We start from the raw sequence: 23,996 nt of genomic DNA, 5'->3' as shown, positions 1-23,996 counted from the left end.
TCCTTCAAATTTTTGTTTATCCTTGGAGTTATTAATTGCTCAATTGTCCTTAGATATTTGACTAAATCCTCCCATGCCACAAAGCTCTCCTTTATATTACGCTTGTCTGGACAGTGTTCCACATAGTCTAGACTGTCACATAATATGTCATATCTACTTATTCTCTTAAAGCAACTTTCCTGGAGCACAACAACCTCCTTCTACAACATGAACTAGATACTTTCCCTGTGGCAGAACTTTTGTCTAAGATTTCCTTTCACTATAATTGTAGGGATTTTTTTTTTTTTTTTTAACTCTTTTCTGTTTTGAATCTCCTGTTTTTTCAATCCCTTACCTTCCTATTTCTTGGTTTACTTCACCATTTAGGTAGATTACATTTTCCAGGAGCTTCTCTAAAGAAAGGGCAAAAGGGAGCTAATTTTTGAGAATTTCCATGTCTGAAAATATCTTTGTTTTTCCTTTCACACTTGAATGATAATTTGGTTTAGTATAAAATTCTCTTATTTCACACTGATAACTTTAGTGTGAATCTTTTGTCTTATGTTCTTGTCTTATGTTCTTTTCAATCTGGAAATTCATATCCTCTGGTTCTATAAAGTTTTCATTAACTATTTCCTTGAAAAGTTCTTCCCACCATTTTCTATATTTCTTTCTTTAAGGCTTTATTGGTTGTGTTTTGTATGTCTTGGGTTATGTTATATATTTTAAATGTCCTATATTTTCTTTCCTATTGTCCTTTTCCTTATCTTTTTGTTGTACTTCTCAGGATATTTTTCGATTTTATTATGTCTTAAGAAATTTTGGCCATTTTAATCTAATGAGAGTTAATTTTTTTGTGATTATTTCTTTACCTACAGAATTCTGAAAAATAAAACCATTTTTTATCTCCACTTGTATTATGATAATTTGTTTGAAATTTTCTTCTGTTGCTACATTGTCTCAATTTTTGCTGAATTATTTCTCCTTCATTTCTCCTTCATGCTGAGGAGTTCCTTAAATGTCTGTTGATTTTTGCCTATTCTCTCATGATTATTAGTGAGTCTCACAATGCTGGCTTCATTATCAAGTATTATATCATTTCCTGACAATCTGGATCCCAGTGAATGTTTAAGGAGGTCAAAATGTTAGTGTGTAAGACTTTAATCTTGAGTACTTCAGGTTTTCTGGAAAATATTTCTTCAAATTATAAGGATAATAGGTTAATACATCAACAACAGTATGCATGCAAATTTGATAAGCTAGATGAAATGGAGCAATTCCTTGAAAGACACAATGTACCAAAACTCACACATGAAGAAATAGACAGTCTGGATAGACCTCAATCTATTAAAGAAATTGAATTAGTAATTAGTTACTTTCAAAAACAGAAAGCACCAGGCCCAGATGGATTCATTCATGGACTCTATCAAACATTTAGAGACAAAATCATACCAGTTTTCTGTAATCAGTTCTCTATAATCTCTTTCAGAAGATAGAGAAAGAATATTTTCTAACTCATTCTAACTCATTTTGAGGTCAGTTTTACTCTAATACCAAACCAGACAAAGGCATTACAAGAATAGAAAACAGCAGACCAATATCTCTTCTCAGCATGGATACAAGTCCTTAACAAAATATTAACAAATCAAATCCAACAATGTATAAAAGAATTATGCACCATGACCAAGTGAGATTTATCTCATGTATACAAGGTTGGTTCACATTCAGAAACCAGTGCATTCCATTATATGAACAGGATAGAGAAAAAAATATCACATGATCATATCAGTAGATTCAGGGGAAATAAAACATTTTATAAAATCTAATACCCATTCATGAAAACAGCTTAGTAAATGAGGGCTGGAACAGAATTTTCTCAACTTGATAAAAAAAAAAATATATAAATACCCTACAGCTATTATCATTCTTAATGATGAGAAACTCAAAGCTTTCTCATTAAAATTAGAAACCAAGCTAGAATGTCCCTACTCACCACTTTTTTTATCATTGTACTAGAAGTCCTAGCTAATGCAATGGGATGTGAAAAAGAATCAAAAGATACACAGATTGGGAAGGAAGAACAACTCTTCATTCATTGATGACATGATTGTTTATGTAGAAAATCTGAAAGAGTCACTTAAGAAAAACACTTCTGGAACCAATAAACTATTACAGCAAGGTTACAGGATACAAACTTAATGTACAAAAGTCAATTGCTTTCCCATATACAAGCAATGAGTAAATGGAATTTGAAATTAAATACAAAATAACATTTACATTAGCACCCCCCAAAAAATGAAATACTTAGGTATAAATATAGCAAAGTATTTACAAGATCTATATAAGGAAAGATAGCAAATGATGAAATTTATCTGATGAAAGATATCAAAGAATTAAATAAATGGAGTGATATTCCATGTTCATGCATAGGAAGTCTCAATATTGTTAAGATGGCACTTCCCAACTTGATCCAGAGATTCAGTTCAATCTCAATCAAAATCCCAGAAAGTTATTTTATGGGTATTGCCAGATTGATTAAAAGTTGATATGGAAAGGGGAAAGACCCACAATAGCCAACACTACTGAAGGAGAAGAACAACATTGGAGGACTGACACTATCCAACTTCAAGACTTTCTACAAAGGTGCAGTAATCACAAGACTTTGGTATTAGCAGAAATATAAACAAATAAATCAGTGGAATAGAAAAGAGAGCCCAGAAATAGACCAACATAAATGTAGTCAATTGATCTTTGACATATGAGCACAGACAATACAGCTCAGAAAAGATAGTCTTTTCAAAAAATAGTGCTGAACAACTGGACATCACAAGCAAGAGAATGAATCTAGATACAGACCTTGTACCTTCACAAAAGTTAACTTAAAATGGATCACAGACCTAAACATAAAATGCAAAATTACAAAACTTTTCGGAGATAACAGAAGAAAAAAATCTACATGACCTTGAGTTTGGCAATAACATTTTAGATACAACAACAGAGGCAAGATCTGTGAAGGAAGAATTAAGAAGCTGGAGTTCATTAAAATGAAAAGTTTCTGCTCTGCAAAAGATACTGTCAAAAGACCAAAAAGACAAACCACTGACTGGGAGAAAATATTTACAAAAGACAGGTTTCATTTCACTTCTGTACTTCGGCATTGGTCAAAATCTATTATAGAGATCATTTTAATTGTGTTTACTTTATTCTCAGCTCAGTATTTAGTATATTTTATACTTTTATTGTCTCAAGGCTAATTTTTCTATTGTACTTGTAATTAGTTACCATTAAAATACAAAATTGGAATTTTATGGATGTGATAAACCATGATATTCTACAAATGTTTTAAAGTGTGACTTTGTTTTCTGTCTGGGTACATAAAGATAAAAAAAATTATTTTTTATTTTGTGTTGAAAAGTATAGCAATAATTATCTATAAGCTAATATCTCTTAGTATTTTATCAGTATATTTACTTTCCTCTCATAGTATTGCAAGCACCATTGAGACTATCCAGCACTGATTTTATATTTGAAATGCCATTGCATATTTTGGATCCTAATAACAAGGTCACAAAAACTCAGGTATGTATAGAGAATTGATGTAGTTTACAACTTTTTTTATTATGGTTTTTAGTTTATTGAGTTGATTATTCTGAAGCATGTGTTGTAAGAATACTTTCATTTTTAGAGAACTTGCATATGTATATATCATATTTCTCAGAAGTAATTATCAAAGTATACAAATACGTATACAGCCATTTTTTTATATACATATATTTAATAGGACTATTCAAAATATTTTAAATAGAATTAAGTTACCAGACTCTCCTTATATAAATGGAAGCTATGATTAAATTAATGTGAAATATGTTCAAGTCAGGTAAGGAAATGTGGTGAAAGGTAATAATAAAAATTGGAAAGGTCCAGGTATATAATAAAGTGACTTCTATGGCAATCTACTCTTTTTTCTTACTAGATATTTCTGTGTTTCCTAATTATGAATCCATCTAGAAAGAAAAAGAGACATGCATAAGAAGGAAGCTCATGCATACATAGTAGGAATTTGTATTTGTAGTACCACTTTATTGTCTTATATATTGCCTTCCTGCAATTAATTTTGAACCTCTGTAGCTTTGAAGAAAAATTATATGGAGAAGGTATTTAACATTGCATGTGTCAAATAATAGCAGAGTCCTATATGAAATTATAGTTAGAGAAGAATAAAGGCTCTCTTCTGAAATTAAAATGTGACTGTTTCAAGTATAAAATATCAGTAATACTTCTAACTCTAACATAACTTCAAGGATGCAAAAGGCTTTGTATGTGGGGCGAGAAAGGAAGATTTAGTGAACTGAATTGGATTGAATTCCAAAGGAAAAGCAATCGCTTTATAAATGTGAGATTATTTTATATCATTGAAATTTTTTTCCCTTGGCATAATAAAAGATGATCTAGACAAGAGCCTTCTCTCTTGAGTGGCGAAACAGTCACACTGGCCCCACAGAGAAGGAAATGTGACTCTAATGCACTGCTTGGATTTGGCATGAATGATATTTACATAGTCATAATAAAATATATAATACAGAGAAGGCTTAATATGTTTATGGGGCAGAATTAAAATTTGATCATATATAGTGTATTACATGTAAAATGACAAGTGTGTGATATGTACAATGTGTATGTGAAGATTAAGTTGACAGAAGGGTTGGGAATGGTAGAAGAAAGAAGAGTGAAACTCATTTTACATAGTGAGTAATTAAAGGGAATTATCTAAAGTTGACAGAAGAACTGGAGTTATAAATATACTGCTTTAAGCTACCAGGGGACTAATGAAAGAATTAAAATAATATAAATATCCAAAATTGGGAGGTGGACAGAGGAGGGAAGATTATATATATGAGCTAAATCCTCGTCTTTACTAGTTGGCACTGGAGACAATATCTGGGTCTGATAAATCACGAAATAGCCATGTGATAGAGTAATGGTCCCCAAAGTTATCCAATTCCAATCCCTAGAATGTGTGAGTACACTATCTTATATTGCAGAAGATACTTTGCTGATGTGTCATGTGATGGAGATGAAGGCCCCTGAGCAAGGAAGATTATGCTAGATTGTCTAGGTGGTCCCAGTTGAATCACATGAGTGGTTAAAACCAGAGAAGCTTTCCTGACTGTGCTCAGAAGGAAATGTGATGACAGAAGAAGGGTAGAGACATATGATGTTGCTGGATATGAAGATAGTGGAAGGAGGCCACCAGCCAAAGAATGTGTTTGCCCTCTAGAAACTGGGAATCGCAAGGAAACAGTCTTCTCTGGACCCCTCCAGAAAGTATCATAGTTCCTTCTAACGCCTTGATCTTAGTCCAGTGATATGCCTGTTGAACTTCTAACCTACAAGACTGTAATTTAATAAATTTGTGTTGGTTTAAACTACTAAGTTTGTGGTAATTTGTTATGGCAGCAATAAGAAAACTAAAGTAAGCCTTATCAATGTTGTATTTAGAATCAGGCTATAACGATTAGAGAAAATCCAAAATTTAGCTAAAATTGGTTGCTTCAGGGAAGCAGAATTGTTGATAAGGACGAGTTGAGTGGGACAACTGTTTTTTGTTGTTGTTTGTTTGGGACAACTGTTTTTTTATAAGCATTTTTGAATTATTTGTGTAATCTGTGTACATGTATCATCTTGATAAAATTATTTAAAAAATAACACAATATGATACATACAAACAGTGTTTCTTTATAGATGACTGTATCAGTTCTATTCTTGGGGATAGGATTGGAAAGTGGATAGTAGTTTTAGAGATCTACCATTTCCTCATTTCAGAATGAGAAAAATGAGGCATTCAAATGACTAGTACAATTTCATGTCCACCTTCTTTTTTAAAAGATGTTGTTTTCTTTATAAGCTGCAAATATTAGACCTAAATAGATGTTTAAGTACTGAGAGACATTGGGAATAAAATTGACTAATTTTAAAATCCTGAATATTTTAAATCAATCATACTTTAGAAAGAGATGAAGTACATTATTTTGTTGTGGTGCCAATTGTATGGATCATTCTATACTTTTCAAATTTTGAAGAGTAAAGTTAAAACAATACCTAGATGAAGGTTTTATTTTAATAGTATGTTGTACTGGAAAGACAAGTCTGCACACAAGTCATGCATATAGCTCCCAGATTTACCAGAACATTACAAACACAGTACAGAGAGTTTATGTATATTATTCACACAACTTTCCCTATTAACACGTTATAGAACCATATAACATTTTTTAAAACTAAGAAATTAACATTAGTACAAAATTATTAGACAACAGATTCTATTTGGGTTTCACCAGTTTTTCAGTAATGTCCTTTTACTGTGTCAGGGTCCAGTCAAGGGTATCATATTTCATTTAGTTTCCTCTGATATGTGAAACTCTCAGTCTTGCTCATTTTTTTATGACTTTGTCAATTTTTAGGAGTACTGGTTTGGTATTGTTTCAGAATGTTCTTTAATTTTAGCTTGTCTGATTTTTTCCACCTGACTCAACTGCATTTTTATTTTTCATGGGTTTTGGGGAAGAATGTAACAGAGGTGAGATGTCTTTTTTGTCACATCATGTGAAGGGAGTACATGATATCCGCATATATCACTGGTGATATATGTCAGGAGAATTGAAAAAAAGTTGGATAAACATTTTGTTTTTTCATACTCTGCATTTTAGAAGTGACTTGTCAATTTCAGCCTACACTCAAGGTGTTGGGAGTCAAGCTGCACCCTCTGGAGGGGGGTATTTACATATATTATTTGAAATTTTTCTGTAAGAAAAATTTATTTATTTTATTAGTTATTTTATTACTTAATATGTCAGTGTGACCTCACAAATATTTATACATTCAGTTATAATCCAATATTACATTATTTATTTTGTTATTAAATTTGTTCCAGCTCTGGCCCTTCGGAGTTCTTTTAGACTGGCCCTTTGACATGCTTCCTTCATTATCATTTTTTTAAGTATTTTATTTATTTGTCAGAGAGAGAAAGAGAGAGAGAGAGCGCACGCACACAAGCAGGGGGAGCAGCAGACAGAGGTACAAGCAGGCTCCCCACTGAGCAGGGAGCCCGATGCGGGGCTCGATCCCAGGACCACAGGATCATGACCTGAGCTGATGGCAGATGCTTAACTGACTGAGCCACCCAGGCGTCCCCCATCATTATGATTTTTAAGCATTCTTACACTTTCTGGCACTACCAAATGGTCCAGCTTATCTTTTATTTTTTTTTCTCCTAGCTCTCAAATCAGTATTTTCTCCAACAAACCCCAGTACCATTTATGGAAGAATGGTATTTAGAAACCAAGATCTGTACACTAGATGTGCTAGCTGCTACTGGGGTGTCACATATTGTAAGCCCTTTTGGCAAATAGAATCAGGAAATATTTGTATGTATACTAACTTGTAAATATACATATATCTATAATTTCTCTATCATTCTATCTCATCATCCATCTGTCTATCTATCTGGTTAAAGATGAGTTCAAACTGATATTTCTGAATCTAATCTAATCTAGCACAAGGCCTGTTCCAGTCTTTCTTCCTTGCTCCTTTTTAACTACTTTCTCTGACAATGAGAAATCTGGTTCTCTTATTTATAATTTATTTGCTTATTTTTTACTAGTATGCTAGTAAAGAAGTTTCACAATTTTTATCCTGTAGCTAGAATTGCTAACATGTTTACCAACTAGAGTACAGTGTTCATAAAGAGTAATTTTTTTGTCTTTAGCTATATAGTTTCCAGTCAAAACACAGTTTTTCTGTTACTTAGGCCATTCCTCCTACCCCCACTAACTTCCGTGAGATTATTTCATACATTTGTAATATAGTGTGTTGTAATCTACAATCCATCCTGGGATTCTCAACATCTTGGTTGATTGTTTTTAATTTACGTACATTTAAGTCTGCTCTTAGTAGTATACAGTTCTATGGATTTTGAAAAATATGTAGAATAATTTGTCTACCACTTCAATACATTACAGAACAGTTTCACGACACTACAAATTCTCAGTGTAACCCCTTTTCAGTCAGCTACTCCTCCTCCCACCAACACTTGGCAACCACTGATTCTTTTTTTCCATCCACATAATTTTACATTTCCAGATTGACAGGTAACTTAATTATACAAAATTTAGCCATTTGGGTCTGGCATCTTTCACTTAGCAAAATATATTTAATATTCATTTATGTTTTTGTATGAATTAATACTTCACTTACTTCATCACTGAATTTTATTCCATTGTACAAAATGTTTATCCATTCATTATTTGAAGGAAATCTTGGGGTTTTTTCCTCTATTGTTTGGTGATGAGCAAAGTTATTATAAACATTAACGTACAGATTTTTATGTGAACATAAATTTTCACTTAAGTAAATATTTAGGAATGGGATTACTGGGTCATATGGTAGTTGTATGTTTAACATTATAAGAAACTGCCAAACTGTCTTCCAAAGTGACTGTACCATTTTACAGTCTCACAATCATGAATGAAGGTTGTAGCTACTCTACATCCTTGCTAGCTAGCATAGCTATTTTGACATTTTTATTTTACCCCATAAAGGGGTATTTAAATACCCCTTTATGTATTTTTCATAGTTGTTAATAGGCTATGAACATACTTGCATACCCCTTTTTTGCCTAACATCACTTTTTAAAACTATCCATGAATTCCACTGTTAATCATTTAACTTTGTACATAGGTTCTTCAAGTTGGCATGGTAAAACAAGTTAAATTTTATATTGCATATTATAATTTTTATAAATGTCTTTTATTTGTTTATTTTGTGTGTAAACAGGATCTTGTCTTACATAATACTTCAAAACAAGATGTGGAATGGACTTTGGATATTAGTGACACTGGGAACCTTTTCAAAGATGGCACATTCCAGATTAGTGTGCTGAGTGGGATTCTGCAACCACACGAAGAATGTACTATTTCCATAAGTTTCTGTCCAAGTAAGTACTTTTTTCCTATATTTCCTATCAATTTATCCCTCACATATTACTTTTCTCATGTACACAAAAGTTTAGATTATTTTTTTATGTGTTCTTAAAACAGTTCTAAGAAGTTTCGTACTAGAATTTTGTGGTCATCATCCCCCAAAATGAACCCCAATGATCCTCACCTCTTGGTATTCATGCCCTTATAGAGTCCCCTCCCACATCAAATAGGACTGATATATCACCCATGGGATATTATGGGTGTGATGGTTTGTGACTTCCAAGGTTAGGTCAGAAAAGGCAGTGCCACATCTAGCTTGTACTCTTGGGTTACTTGCTTTGGGGGAAGCTGGTCAGCGTGTCTATTTATCTATACATCCACTTCTTTACTGGTGTTTTTTATTAAACAACTTTACCTTTTTATAGTTGGTGTGACAAATTTTCTGTCATTACAAACCTATCACAACAATTCTTGGCCGTTCTTACACATTTACTTTTCTAAATGAACTATACATTATTTTTTTCCTGTTTCTATAAAAAGGCATACAATTGAGTTTTTCCCTTCGAAGAATAGCGTGTTTTTCTAGTAATGAAAGTTTATTTTATATGCATCATTGTGAATGAGAATTTTTAAATTCTTTTTAATTACCTATCACTATATAAAAGGAATATATTTATAGTTTAGGTGGCTCTTGGCTCCTATACTGAACTTCTCTGTTTAGATCTGGAAGTTTTTCAAAGACTATTCTGTGTTGTTTTTTAAGTAAATAGTTTTATAATCTAAAATCATAGTAACTAATGAATTTGTTTCTTCATTGACAGTATCTCTTTCTCTGCCTTATTCTCCTCCTGAATCTGTTAATACAATGTTGCTACATTACATTTATATTACAATTGCATTACAATTGTTAGTATAATCTATCTGAACCTGTTACTACAATGGCAGTTTGTTAAAACTTTTTCGATTCCAGTAGTTTTGCTTTGTATCTTTGTATGTTATAAAAAGTTTATGTCTTATATATCTTTTATAAATAAGTATATACATTTAAAATAATGTTCTTTTTTCTACTAAATGCTATTTGCTTGAATGCTGTTTATGTGATACATTGCCACTTTGTCTTCCATTTGTCAGCCTTTGGTTGATATATCATTTTATTTTCAGTCTGTGTCTTTTAAATTTAAGACCAGTATTGCAAAGCAAAGGACCTTGCTTTTCTTCCTGAGCAAGACTGAAATGTGATTTTTAGGAGGGGAATTTAACTTATTCATGTTTTGTGTTATAATATATATTCATTTTCTGGTAGTTTCATTTCATATTTCCTTTATATATTTTATTATTTTTCATAAATTTTATCTATTGATCAAATTTTTGTTTTATATACTATACATCTTATTTCTCTTCTCTATATCATCTTTAAACCTTTGAAAACAATACCTTTTTGGACACATATTTTCCTATCTGTTCTATGATGGAAGAGTATTCATGAACTTGCCCACAGACAAAATTATAGTATGGGTTTATTTCTTACTCAAGAAATTGTTGAAATACTTTGGAATTTTATTTCCATTTAGTGTGTTTACACACTAACTGCATCATTCCATTCCTCCTGCTGCTTGATCAGTGGGCTGGAGTCTTTTCCATCTCTAAGGCATTGAGGTAGCGGGGGCAAGACTCTAGCAGATCAAAGCCAACAGGTTGGATGAAGAGTGCTGGGTTCTTCAGAATTAAACAGCTGGATGGAGAATGGAATCTTTGGGGAGTTGGAGTTGAGTTATAGGGGCCTTTTGAGTTGGGACCAGGGTAGTACCTCCTTGATCTTTTGGTCACCCTCATTTATTTTCTTCTAGTGCAGACAATTTTTACTTTTCCTGGCTCATATGGAACTGAATACAGCCCTTTTAACTTTGCCTTAGTAGTTCTTTCCAAATCAAGTATGCATTTATTTTCTGGTTTTCTCAGTTGTTTTTATTGTTCATTTAAATGGGGATACTACTGGAAGAGGAAGAAGATGCCTTCTATTTTGCCTTAAATTCTTATATTTTAGATTAGATACTATAAAGATAAAATTCACACTCAGATGTGATTATTTTTAAAAGTGTGGTTTTTTAATTACAACTATTCAAATTTGATGGACATTTCGATCATTTCTACTTTTTTGGCTTTTATGAATAGAACAGCTATGAACATTCATGTACAATTCTGTGAGGACACATGTTTTTATTTATTTGGTTATATATCTTGGAGTGGAATTGTTGGGTCATAGGATAATTTGATGTTTATTATATTTTTTTAATATTTTATTTATTTTTTCAAGAGAGAGAGAGCATGAGCAGGGGAGAGGGGCAGAGGGAGAAGCAGACTCCCCACTGAGCAGGGAGCCTGATGCAGGACTTGATCCCAGGACCCCAGGATCCTGACCTGAGCCAAAGGCAGATGCTTAGCCGACTGAGCCACCCATGTTTAACATTTTAAGAAACTGTCAAACTGTTTTACAAAGCAATTTTAACAATTTAAAATCTTATCAGCAATGAATGAGGGTTCCAATTTCTCCACATCCTTGCTAACTCTTCTTGTAATCTTTTTTATTATAGCTAGCCTAGTGAGTATGAAATAATAGGTCATTGTAGTTATTATTTGCTTTTCCCTGATGACTAATGATGTTGAGTACCTTTACATGTGCCTATTGTCAGTTTGTATGTCATCTTTGGAGAAAGGTCTGTTTGAAACATTTGTTGATTTTAAAATTTGGCTGTCTTTTTATTTTTGAGTTGTCACTGTTCTTTTTATATTCTGAATAAGATTACTTTGTTAGATACGCAATTTGAAAATATTTTATTTCATTCTGAGATAACTAATGGAAAATAGTTCACTTTTGATGAAGTCTAATTTATCTAATTTTTCTTTTGTTACTTTGGCTTTTCAGTGTTATATCTTTTTTTCTTCTTAAAGATTTTATTTATTTATTAGAGAGAGAACATGAGCAGGGGCAGGAGTAGAGGGAGAGGGAGAAGCAGACTCCCCGCTGAGCAGGGAGCCTGATGCGGGGCTCGATCCCAGGACCCTGAGATCATGACCTGAGCCAAAGGCAGATTCTTAACAACTGAGACACCCAGGTGCCCTTTCAGTGTTATATCTATGAAAACATTACATAACCCGAGGTCATGGTGAATTATTCTTATGTTTTCTCCTAAAATCATGTAATTTTACCTCTTACATATAAGTCTATGGCTTATTTTGAGTTATTTTTTTTAATATGGTGTAAGGTAGGGTTCCATCCTCATTTTTCTGCATGGGTATATCTACTTGTACCAGCACCATTTATTGAAAAGAATATTGCTTCCTCATTGAATTGTCTCGGTACCCTTGTTCAAAATCAATTGGCCATAAACAGAAGTGTTCATTTCTGTTACCGTGGTCTTAGAGAATGTCTTGGGAAGTACTCATATTCATACATATTAATATATATATTAATATAAAGATATTTATATAGCGATTGATATTAATTCTTCACAAAATGTTTAGTAGATTTCACCAACGAGTGCATTTGAGTTTTGGCTGTTCTGTGTGACAAGTTTTTTGATTACTACTTTAGTTCACTGAAATTCTTACATGTTTAGATTAATGTTTTTTTAAATAAATTTTTAATTAAATTTTTTAAACTAAATTTTGGATGCTTTTGGCCATTATTTCTTCAAACAGTGTTTCTCCCTCTCGGTCTCTTCTCCATCCCATGGATTCTTATTTTGCATATATTGGTATTCCTCATGATGCCCTATAGATCTCTGAGGTTCTGTTCATTTTTCATTCTTTTTTGGAAAACAAGTTTATTAACATGTATATTTCATGTATACATGTATATTTCATGTATATATAGGAGATAACTCGGGAAAATGAGTAAGTCTCAGAAGTGCCTTAAAATTCAGGCTTAAATACCATCTTCAGCTAAAGACAAATCAAAGCCTTTTTTCTTTCTGTTCCTTAGAATCAGTAAATTCAACTGGCATTTTTTCATGTTGGCTGATTCTTTGTTTAGCTAGTTCAAATCTACTGTTGAATCCCTATAGTGAATTTTTCATTTCAGTCATTGTATTTTTCAACTCCACAACTTATATGTTTATGTATATTCATATGTATATATGTCCAATGCTTGAACTTTCTCAGGGACAGTTTCTGTTGACAACCTTTTTTTTTGCATGTGTATGGATCATTCATTATTGACTTAGGATTTTTTTCAGTTATACCGGTAAGATCTTGGCCTTGTTCTTTGGGCTATCCTGTAGCATCTGCCATTTTCTTCTAGCAGGCATTAGGAATGGATTATACTTTTCTTCTGCCCTTTTCTTTTCTTGTAATCTGACTGTGGTGTAAGCCTCTTATCCCAAGCCATGGTCAGGGTCTTTATGTCTCATTCTCTTTTCTTTGCCTTGTAGACACATCCTTTGCCATCAATATCACCTAAGTCATGTGGATCTACATAACTCCACATGGCTAGACCTGTTATACTGGCCACCACGCAGAGCTGCCTTATAAGGTCAGGGCCTTCAAGAGTTTTAGTGAGGTGGTTTTTACTTTTCACTCCCCCTTTCTTATCTCTTCCTTGGACCCCCACAGGGACAGTGGCTGGGGCTGTGATAGAATATGTGACCCATACTGATCTCTAAGCGAATCTCCAATCCCTTCTGAATCCAAACCATTGTTCTTGAATCTAATTTGGGTGGGTAGACTCTCACTTTCCTTGAATAAGATTGTTCTCAGTTCTCATGTAAATAGCTTCAATGTTTCACAACCCAGGGGGCACATAACTTAGAAAATTCCCAACATGAGAATCCCTGCTGCATAAAAATATAGAATTTTTCTGGTAATGAGCTTCAGGAAGTGAGGGTATTGACAACTAGCTTCTTTAAGCAGACTGAAGCTAAGGAACAGCAGGAAGGTGCTTGAAAACACATCTATGAAGATTTTTTTTTTTCTCCTTTTTGAGGAACTCTATCCTGGTATTTGTCTTTAATTTGAAGCATCTGCTTCAGTATCTTTACAGTTTATATGCCCGAACTAAATAAGTACACCAAATGCCATTTCCAGACTATTTTTCTATTTAAAAGGGTGTTACAGTAACTTACCTATTATTCTTCTTAATTATTCTTACTTACAAAACAACATTAGGATTGCAGTCTCTGCTATATGCTGTTTGGGCCCATCCAGATTCCCATTACTGGGTATTCCCATCCATCTCTCAGTTGTGGGTATTGGCTTCTGACGGGCTGTATCTGTCCCTTTCTCTAGAAGGTTGCCCTTAGTGGAAGGAGGTATCTAGGAGGGTAAGCTTCACCAGCGCTACTACCTCAGCTGGCCCAACTAACTCTCCCTCAGCTGGGACAGCCTCTCTGGTGAATTCACATCCCATAGCTGCGTATGTTTGAATCTGGATTATAAAACTGCAACTTTTCATAACTTCTTGCCCTCCTCTGTTTTGTTTCCTTCTTCACTTATATACAGGTTCTTCCTGAGGGCATGCCCTCCATAAATCACTTGCGTCAGAATCCTTGGGACGGTACTGTTTTACACATCTAAAACAAATGTGGCAATCTAAATGAAATACCAAGAACTAGCTATGTTATCAACAGAAAAGGCAGAATAAGAACCCATTATGGCTTTTAAGCTTTTTAGATTTCATTCAGCTGTATATTTTCTCAGTAATATGCTATTAGCACCGTGTTGCCTTAACTCAGTGTCCTTGTACCTCTATTAGCATGACATTTTAGTTTTTTGTTTTTTTCAGCGTGGCATTTTATAATCATTTTAGCTTTAATGGCAAAAAACAGTACATAGAGTACTGTGATTGATAGATTTGAAAAATGTTTCATCTTTTATTATCTCTGTTTAGAACTCTGAAAATATAATAGAAAACATCGTATACTCTCCCCATTCTGAAGTTTGTTTTGTAAAAGTAATTAGGTTTCATTATGTATTTCTGTGTATTTCTTCTCAGTTTCTGTTAAGTCTGGTCCTGAAAGAAATTACGGGAAAGCCAGTCCAGCTAAAGCCACCATATGTATTTCCGTATAGAGCTTCTCCTTTATGTCTGTATCAACATTTTCATCCAGATGAAATAAAATAGATAATCTAGAAGGAAATAAGTAGCATTTCCGTTTGACTTTTCCTTCAGTATGGGGCTAAGCCTAAGCAGTCAAATCTATGAGTTGCCTTCTTAGGATTTCAACCTCACTCTTAAGAAAAACGTATCTGTAACACATTTATATAACTTACATCTCAGATGAGAGAGAAGGACCACCTGAGCTTAGAAAAATGTGTTACCGAACGTCCAGTAGTCTTAGGTTACACAGAGAATCCTCTTCTCCATGACCCCAGAAACGTTTACCAGGTGTGAAACCCAGAAATAATCTCAAAATAGCCCATTCAAAATTCAGAATTCAGTAAGTCCTAATTAAAACCTTGCTTAACTTTGGAAGTAATGAACTTGATTTTCTTTCTCCCCAAAATAAATTTTACAATATCAGGTTCATTAAATGAAACAATCATTTTTCCATAGATTTACAGTTTTAAACACATAAATTCTATTATAACTCCTTTTCTCAGCTCAAGGTATAGATATAGTCTCTCATGTTTTCACAAAGTCTTTCCAGTGTTCATCTGTCATTATTAGTAGGAAGTCACTAATTCACTTCCCTCTCCAGCCACCTCTCATTTTCCAAGGATCCAAACTATATGAACAAGTAAAAGACTGATTGGGCCAAGTGAAGGCACCCAGCACAGAGAAATCTAGTGGGTATGATCAGTTCAATGATACCTTGTTTTTGTGTGTGGTTCACAGTGTGTCACCTTTGAACATGCATCATCCAGAACACTCATCATGTGCTCTGGTGATACTCTTGGTGGCCCTGATCTGTGCCAGGTCATTCTGGTGTCTAGTTTTTGAATTCTAAGATATTACCTTGAGTTCATACTCACCAGATCATATTTTTCTCTTTATGAGACACTGTGTTTGGGCATTTGGGTCTAAAAGGGTGTTGGCGGCTTGCTGAGATGGAACCTGTTGTCTGGGACTAGGCTGCAGCCTCAGATGCTGAGCCCTTTTCTCCAACACAGACTGCCTTACCTCATAGTGAGTTGCCACATGGGAATTTCCTGTCTTTTCCTACCAGGTGAAATTGGCCAGTCAACCCTGGCAGCTTTCCATAAACTTAAAAATCTGGGAGGAACAACATTCCTTTTTTCTCGGCACACCCATTTCACAGTACTAGTCCCCTGAAATCCTTATGGCAACTATTTGACCTCATCTTCATACTGCATATACTAAAGGGACGGGCAGCTCCTGTTAAGGCACAGAAAAGAATCAAAAAAAGAAGTCCTGTTGCACTGTTTCCTCCAGGTATAGGTATTTTCCAATAATAACGAAAATTTGCTTTAAGGAGATCCGCCCTATTTCTAGGCATAGTGCACTTTAGAATATTTTTGATTCAGTGACACTTCATTAACATGTTTTAAGTTCCTTGGCAGGATAATTCCAGTTTCTGGGTAATCTATTCTCCATTGGGCTGTAACCTCATAGTACATTTTAATATTAAGTAAAGTTTAAACTATGTAAATGTTTTTTGTGTATGTGAACAAATCTAAGATACTTTTAAAAAATTGTTTTTCATTAGATCATCCTAGAAAATACACAGCTGATATTCCCATTCGTCTAAATGATAATCCAATTTGCTATCGAACGTTATGTTTGGTTGGAGAGGTGAAATCACCCATGTTATTGTTTGACCCTCCATTCATATTTTTTACTCCCGTTCCTCTGGATGTAACAACTGTGATGGATATCAACATTTTACCTCAAAACTATTTCAGGTAAATGCTTAATGTAAATTTAGCACATTTTCATTTAAAGCCCACTTAATTACCTCACAATTAGTCATTTGATTTTCTTGTAAAAAATTTTGATATGTCTCTCTTCATGGTACAAGAAGCAAGCTTTTTATTTCTACATGACAAATTACCACAAACTTAGTGCCTTAAAACAGAAGTTTGTTATCTCATAATTTCTTTGGGTCAGAAATCCAAGTTTGTTTAGCTGCATCCACTGTTTATGTTCTCAGTAGGCAGAAATCAAGGTACAGACTACAGCAGCTGTCTCATCTGAGGCTCAGTCCTCCTGCAAGCTTTCTGGTAGTTGGCAGATTAATCTGTTTAGTTGTAGAACTAAGGTATCATTTTCTTGCTGGCTGTTGGCTGGGATCACTCTCAGCTCTTAGAGGCCACCCTCACGTCCTGGCCAAATCCTCCTCCCATCATGGTACTTTACTCAATGAAAGCCAGAAGTGACCATCTTTTGACTTCTCAGTCTCTGACCTCCAAACCTTCTTTTAAGATCTTACCTGATTAAGTCTAATCCACCCATGATAATCTTCCTTTTGCTTTACTTGAATTTATTTAACTACGGATGTCAATTACATATGGAAAGTCCCTTTACCATGGCTGTATAACACAGCTGATTCACCAAAGTGATATCATATTTACAGATTCTGCCACCCAAGGGGTGGGAATTAGAGAGTTTGTATGTACACTAAGGCTCTTGGGGACCATCTCAGAATTCTGCCTATCATATGTACATAGTATAGCAGAATGCCGACTGTTTTCATTTTTTAAAAAAATTTATCAGCATCCCAAACCCTACTAGTATATTGCCCTAGATACATTATGTACCCTCGTATTACAAAACAAGTAGATTATGTGTGTGTTTAATTAATTAGTTAATTAATTAATTGCTGGCTTCTGAGAAATGTGGGAGGTCTCCAAAGGGCTCAGATCAAACCAGACCAAACCAGTACATACTTACAAGCTGAAACCAGAGTAGGAGTGGTGAGCTATAATAATCTGCCAAATGCAGGCTTGTTCTTAAAACTTGAGACAACTTCTTCAAGGTAGGAAAACAATCTCAAATTCCTGGATTAATCCAGGGACACTGGAAGAGGCTAAAATAGTTCACGTTGAGTAAATCCCTCTACCTTTCAGCAGAAGCAAGCAAATCTTCTCTAGATCAGTGGTTCTTAAACATTGGTGTATATCAGCATCACCTGAGACGCTTTTTAAAACAGAGATTGTTGCTTCCCATCCCCAGAATTTATGATTCAGGAAGCCTGGCATGGTATGTAATAATTTGTATTTCTAGTAAGTTTCCAAATGATACTTATACTGCTGATGCATGGACCACACTTGGTGAACCTCTGTTCTAAATGAAGCCATCCTCAGTTTTGGCTGATATATCAGTTTCCACAATTGCTATCAACTAGACATGAGTGTAATATCAAGTATTGCAAAACTCACAAGGGAAGATGCCATCATTTAGAGTCAGCACAAAAAACCATCTTGAAATTTAGACTCTGAAGTCAGTCAGATATTGGAATTATCAGACACAGAGTATAAATAATTTTTTAAAACAAGATCACATTATAAAAATTAGTAATGAACCTGGAATTATACAATATAGACTTGAAAATGAACCAAATATAACTTTTAGGAATTTTAAAACAAAGTGTGTAGGGTAAATTTTTAAGGGCATCCACAAACCTAAGATTGTATATAACTACACAAACAGTATAGAAATCAACAGAATCTCAGTTAATTTTGTAAGAGAGAAAAAGAGAGGCATACTTTAAAAAGCAAGAAAAACCTGAAACAAAAAAGATGGCAAAAACTCTAAGTAGTTGAGTAATACAATTGAATGTAAGTAAGTTACTCTGACTAGTTAAAAGACAGAGAACATTAGAGTAAATATGTGAGACAGAAGGACAAGAAAGATTGAAGTAAAGCAGGGTTTCTCAACTTCAGAACTGTTGACATTTTTGGAAAGATACTTCTGTTTTTTCACTGGAGGCTATTTTGTACATAGTAGGATGTTTAGCAGCCTCCCTGGTCTCTAACCAGTAGCATCCTCCCCCAGTTATGACAGAAAAAAAAGTCTCCACACATTGCTGCATGTCCCCTGGGATGCAGAACCACGCCCAGTTGAGAACCACCAAACTAAAATCTTAGGAACAGTTATAGCAGAATAACTGTAAGAAAGCTGGATAGCAGTATTAATTTTACATGTGATAACCTTATTTAAGAGGTAAGACGTATTTTTAATATTAAAAATACATTAAATAATTATAAAAGATGCAGCTCACCTGAAAACTATCAGAATTCTAAAATTGTATGCACAGCTAAAATAGTCTTAAAATATATAAGACCCAAATTAAAATTATAGGGGGAAATTGACTAGTCCTTCATCACTGTAGGATATTTCAACACGTACCTCAATTATTGATGAGTCCAAAAGACAAAAACACTTGTATAGATAAAGGAAATTTGAAAAGGATATTTTAAAGGCTTCATTCATTTACCAATATTATTAAAAATACTAAAAGTAGTATTAGGGGCCCCTGGGTGGCTCAGTCGTTAAGTGTCTGCCTTCGGCTCAGGTCATGATCCCAGGGTCCTGGGATCGAGCCCCGCATCAGGCTCCCTGTTCAGCGGGGAGCCTGCTTCTCCCTCTCCCACTCGCCCTGCTTGTGTTCCCTCTCTCACTGTCTCTCTCTCTGTCAAATAAATAAGGAAAATCTTCAAAAAAAATAAAAGTAATATTAAAAATAGTACTATAAAATACTGCACCCTGCAGTGATAGAATACACAGTTTTCTCTATCATATAGGAGATATTTACAAAGACTGAAAGTGTATCATTCTATAGTTCAAATTTAACAGTTTTTTAAAAAAAGATTTATTTATTTGTAGAGAGAGAGAGCATGAGTGGGGAGTGGGGAGGGGCAGAAGGATAGAGAGAATCCCAAGCAGACTCCCCGTTGAGCACAGAGCCTGACTCAGGGCTCAGTCTCACAATCCTGAGATCAGAACCTGAGCCGAAACCAAGAGTTGGATGCTTAACCAACTGTATCACCCAGGCACCCGTCAAATTTAACAAATTTTGAAGAGTTGACATCATATATACTATGTTTTCTGATAATAATTATAATTTTAAAATCATTAAAGAAAATATTAACAGATTTGCCATACATTTGGAACTGCTTAAAAAAAACTTGCCTTTTTTAAATTTTAGAGAGAGAGAGCACACACGTGAGTGGGGGGAGGGTCAGAGGGAGAGGGAGACTCTCAAGCATACCCTGCATTGAGTGTAGAGCCTGACAAGGGGCTTGATCTCATGACTCTGAGATCATGACATGAGCCAAAATCAGGAGTCAGACACTCAAATGGCTGAGCCATCCAGGTGCCCCTAAAAAAATCTTCTATAGAGAGTCAAAGAAGATACCATACTGAATTCTGCAAATAAATAATAATTAAAATACCATGTATCAAAACATGAAAACAACATTCACTGATACAAAAGCAGTGTTTGAGTATTAAATTTGAAGACTTAACTTGAAACACATACTGTCACTTCTGTTGCTTTCTTTAGACAAGTAAGCCTGCATCTGTGTTGAGTTAACTGCATCTGTTATATTAAATTCCAGTGGTTAAGCAATAAACAAATAAATATACTTATGGAATGTAGCAAAAATGGTATTTAGATGGAAATGTGTAGTCTTAAATGCTGATAGTAGATAAAAAATGATTAGAAGTTTCAAGTATTCAACCTAATAAATAAGAATAAGAATAATAGATTAAACCTAAGGAATATAGAATGTAGATAAAATGAAAAAGTAGAAATAAAAGCAATAGAAAGCAAATATATAGAAAATAGACTCACTGAACCCGAAAGTTGGTTCTTTGAAAAACTAATACAATGGATACTGATACAGTGATATTGACAAGGAACAAAAAGAGAGAAGATACAACTAAATAGTATTAAGAATAATGGGGCATATTATATATCCAGTGGAGAAAAATGAGATAATCGAAATACTATGAGGAAATTTATTCCAACACATTTGAAAACTTAAATGGGAAGTTTGTAGAAAAAATATAATTCACTAAAACCATACTGGGAATACATAGAAAGTCGAAAGTCTTTGAATCAATATTTAAAATCTTCTTACAAGGAAAATATCATCTTCTGATGTTTTTACAGACAAGTTTTACTAAACTTGCAAGAAACTGATATCTCAAACCTTGTAGAAATTCTAGACAAGAGAAAAATAGACGATGTGCTCTAATTTGTTTTATGAAGTCAAAGTTTTATTATAAAATTAGATAATTACAGTATGAGAAAGATAAATTATAGGCCAATCTCTCTTTTGACTGTAGATGCAGTAATCCTTAATGAATTAAATTATGTATACATATTAATATAATGTATATTACATATATAATACAAATATATTAATAAATCATGACCAACTTGGGTGTATTCCAGTATTGCAAGATTTGCCTAATGTTAGAAAATCTAAAATACCTTTGTATTTCATCTCCCACATTTACAAATTAAAGAGAATAATGATATGATCATTTCCATAGATGCAGAAGGAAAGCATTTGGTAAAATTCCAAAACCATTCATGATAAAACTCTTAATAACAGGAATAAAAGAGATATCCCTTAAATTGTTAAAATTTTCTATCATGTATCTAGAAGAGACATTATAATGGATACTGGAACATAAATTAATTCCCTTTAAATAAAAAAGAAAAGGCAAGGATGCCTATTATCACTGTCTCTCTAACACATTTTCCTGAAAAATGTAGTCCATGAATGAAGTTAAGAGAAATAAAATATGTAAGGAAAGGAAAATAAGCACTGTCATTATCTATAGATTAGATGATTTTCCATATAGGAAATTAAAAGAATCTACAGGTAAAATTTTAAAGCTATGAAGATCATTTATCAAAATACACACATATAAGTTCACTATTTAAAATACATAGCACTGGGGTACCTGGATGGCTCAGCTGGTTAAGCCTCCGTCTTGATCTCAGCTCAGGTCTTGATCTCAGGGTCATGAGATCAAACCCCATGCTGGGTTCTGCACTCAGCATGGAGTCAGCTTGGGACTCTCTCTCCCTCTCCCTGTGCCCCTCTCCCTGCTCCTCTGCTCCCCCCCTCCCCATCTCTCTCAAATAAATAAATCTTTGAAAAAAAAAAAAAAAAGAAAAAGATAGCCAAGCCATTCCTAAAGAAGAATAAGATAAGAAGGGCTTGCCTTACCAAATAGCAAGACTAAACCAATATGGTAGTGGTGTAGCAAGAGATAAACATGATCAAAGGAATAGAATAAAGAGACTTACAGAAAGCCCATATATGAATGGGTAGTGAATATTTGGCAAAAATGGTATTGTTGATCTTTGGAGAAAACACGTTACTAGCCAATAAATGGTGCTGGAACAACTGATTATTTGTGTGGAATATTTCAAACTGGATTCCTGTCTACACAAAGATCCATTACAAATGGATTAAAGTCTTAAATGTGAAAGGAAAACATTTAAAAAATATTTTAGGAATGGGCGCCTGGGTGGCTCAGTTGGTTAAGCGACTGCCTTCGGCTCAGGTCATGATCCTGGAGTCCCTGGATCGAGTCCCGCATCGGGCTCCCTGCTCAGCAAGGAGCCTGCTTCTCCCTCTGACCCTCCCCCCTCTCATGTGCTCTCTCTCTCTCATTCTCTCTGTCTCAAGTAAATAAATAAAATCTTAAAAAAAAAAAAAAAAAAAAAAAAAAAAAAAAAAATATTTTAGGAAACAATTTTAACATCTTTGGGTAGAGAAGAATTTCTTAACAAGACTTAAAATCATGCTAACAAATAAATGACTGATAAAAATTAGTTAGAAAAACAATCAAATCACTCAACAGAAATGTTGACAAAAAACCCTGATAAGTACTTCACAGAAGAGGATTCATAAGTGAGTAATGAACATCTGAAAGCATATAATTGACCTTTTTGTAAAGTTGGAAATGAAAATTAGAGACTACAATAAGATAAGCATTTTGCTTGTCATAGGTAGGCAAACGTTAAGAAGTCAGGTTCTAGTTACAATGTCAGTAAGTTAGGACCACACTGGATAATAATATGCAAAGTGTAATATTTGCATATTTCACGGCCCAGTAATTCCACTTCACAGTATATGCAAGAAAAACTCTTACATGTGTGTACTATAAGTTATGTTTGAAATTATTTCATAGTAACCTTATTCAGAACAGCAAAACCTGGGAACTGCACAAATGTCCTGTGGCAGGTAAAAGTCAAGCAAGACTATGTATATGTATATCCTTTATGTAAAACAAAAAAAAGGAAAGCCAGACTAATTTTTATTTAGAAATATACACCCGTCAGTAAAGAAGTAGATATAAAGAGTGGCTTGTTGACATGTTAAAATTATACAAAATGTAAGGATTGGTGCACCAGTGTGAATTGCCTGTAAGCATTATTTTCATCAACTTCTAGATCTTGTAGCTATCTCAGAGCTTCTCTAGTTCATTCTCTTATTTTACAGTTAAGCATTATGAGATCCAGCTAAAAAAGTTCCAAATGTGATGTGATGGTTGAAAATAAATGGATATTATTCAAGTTGTGGAGCCCAGAGCAACCTGTAGTTTCTCACGTTTGGCCTGCAGAATATGATGAGTGCTTACTTACACTTTAGAGCTTGCTCTGAATGCCATTTGGTGACAAGAGTATAGTTGCTCAGCATTAACTGGACAACTTTGGGATTCCCAGTTCTTTCAAGACCCTGTCTCATAAGCAGACACTAATCCTGTTGCTTAAACAGAAAATAGAAGTGACTTGAAATATATTGTGCTAAAAAGTATTTTTTTAATCAAGAAACATTGTCTAATATATGGATTAATGTTTTACTCTTTCAATTTCTGAATGAATGTATAAAGGTATCAATTTAAAAATGATCTCACGTCAAAAGTTGAATCTTGAAAAAATGCGGTATAATGAAAGGAACATGTAACAGTGACTGTAGACATGATATAACCCAGTCTCCTCATTGTACGCACAATAAGATCAACAGCATTAATGACTTATCCAATGACACTTAGCTACTTAATTGGATTCAAATCTGATTTATAAATAACATTTTTAATTTTTTTATGCAATG

At 33.9% G+C, this 23,996-nt stretch overlaps 1 protein-coding gene across 1 annotated transcript in view; it reads left to right on the top strand.

Annotated features, from left to right (window-relative positions):
• The window catches only part of CFAP47 (cilia and flagella associated protein 47), a 495,766-nt gene that overhangs the window by 111,750 nt on the left and 360,020 nt on the right, over positions 1-23,996 (top strand). The window contains exons 23-25 of the mRNA XM_078064042.1: positions 3,464-3,558; positions 8,812-8,971; positions 16,622-16,817. Of these exons, the coding sequence (XP_077920168.1) occupies positions 3,464-3,558; positions 8,812-8,971; positions 16,622-16,817 (451 nt within the window). The remainder of the gene's footprint in view (positions 1-3,463; positions 3,559-8,811; positions 8,972-16,621; positions 16,818-23,996) is intronic.

The sequence above is a fragment of the Halichoerus grypus genome, chromosome X (genome assembly GCF_964656455.1).
Source record: "Halichoerus grypus chromosome X, mHalGry1.hap1.1, whole genome shotgun sequence".
In the NCBI taxonomy this organism is placed as follows: Eukaryota; Metazoa; Chordata; class Mammalia; order Carnivora; family Phocidae; genus Halichoerus; species Halichoerus grypus.
The sequence above is the reverse complement of the archived record's forward strand: the minus strand, read 5'-3'. Positions and strand labels throughout refer to the sequence as shown.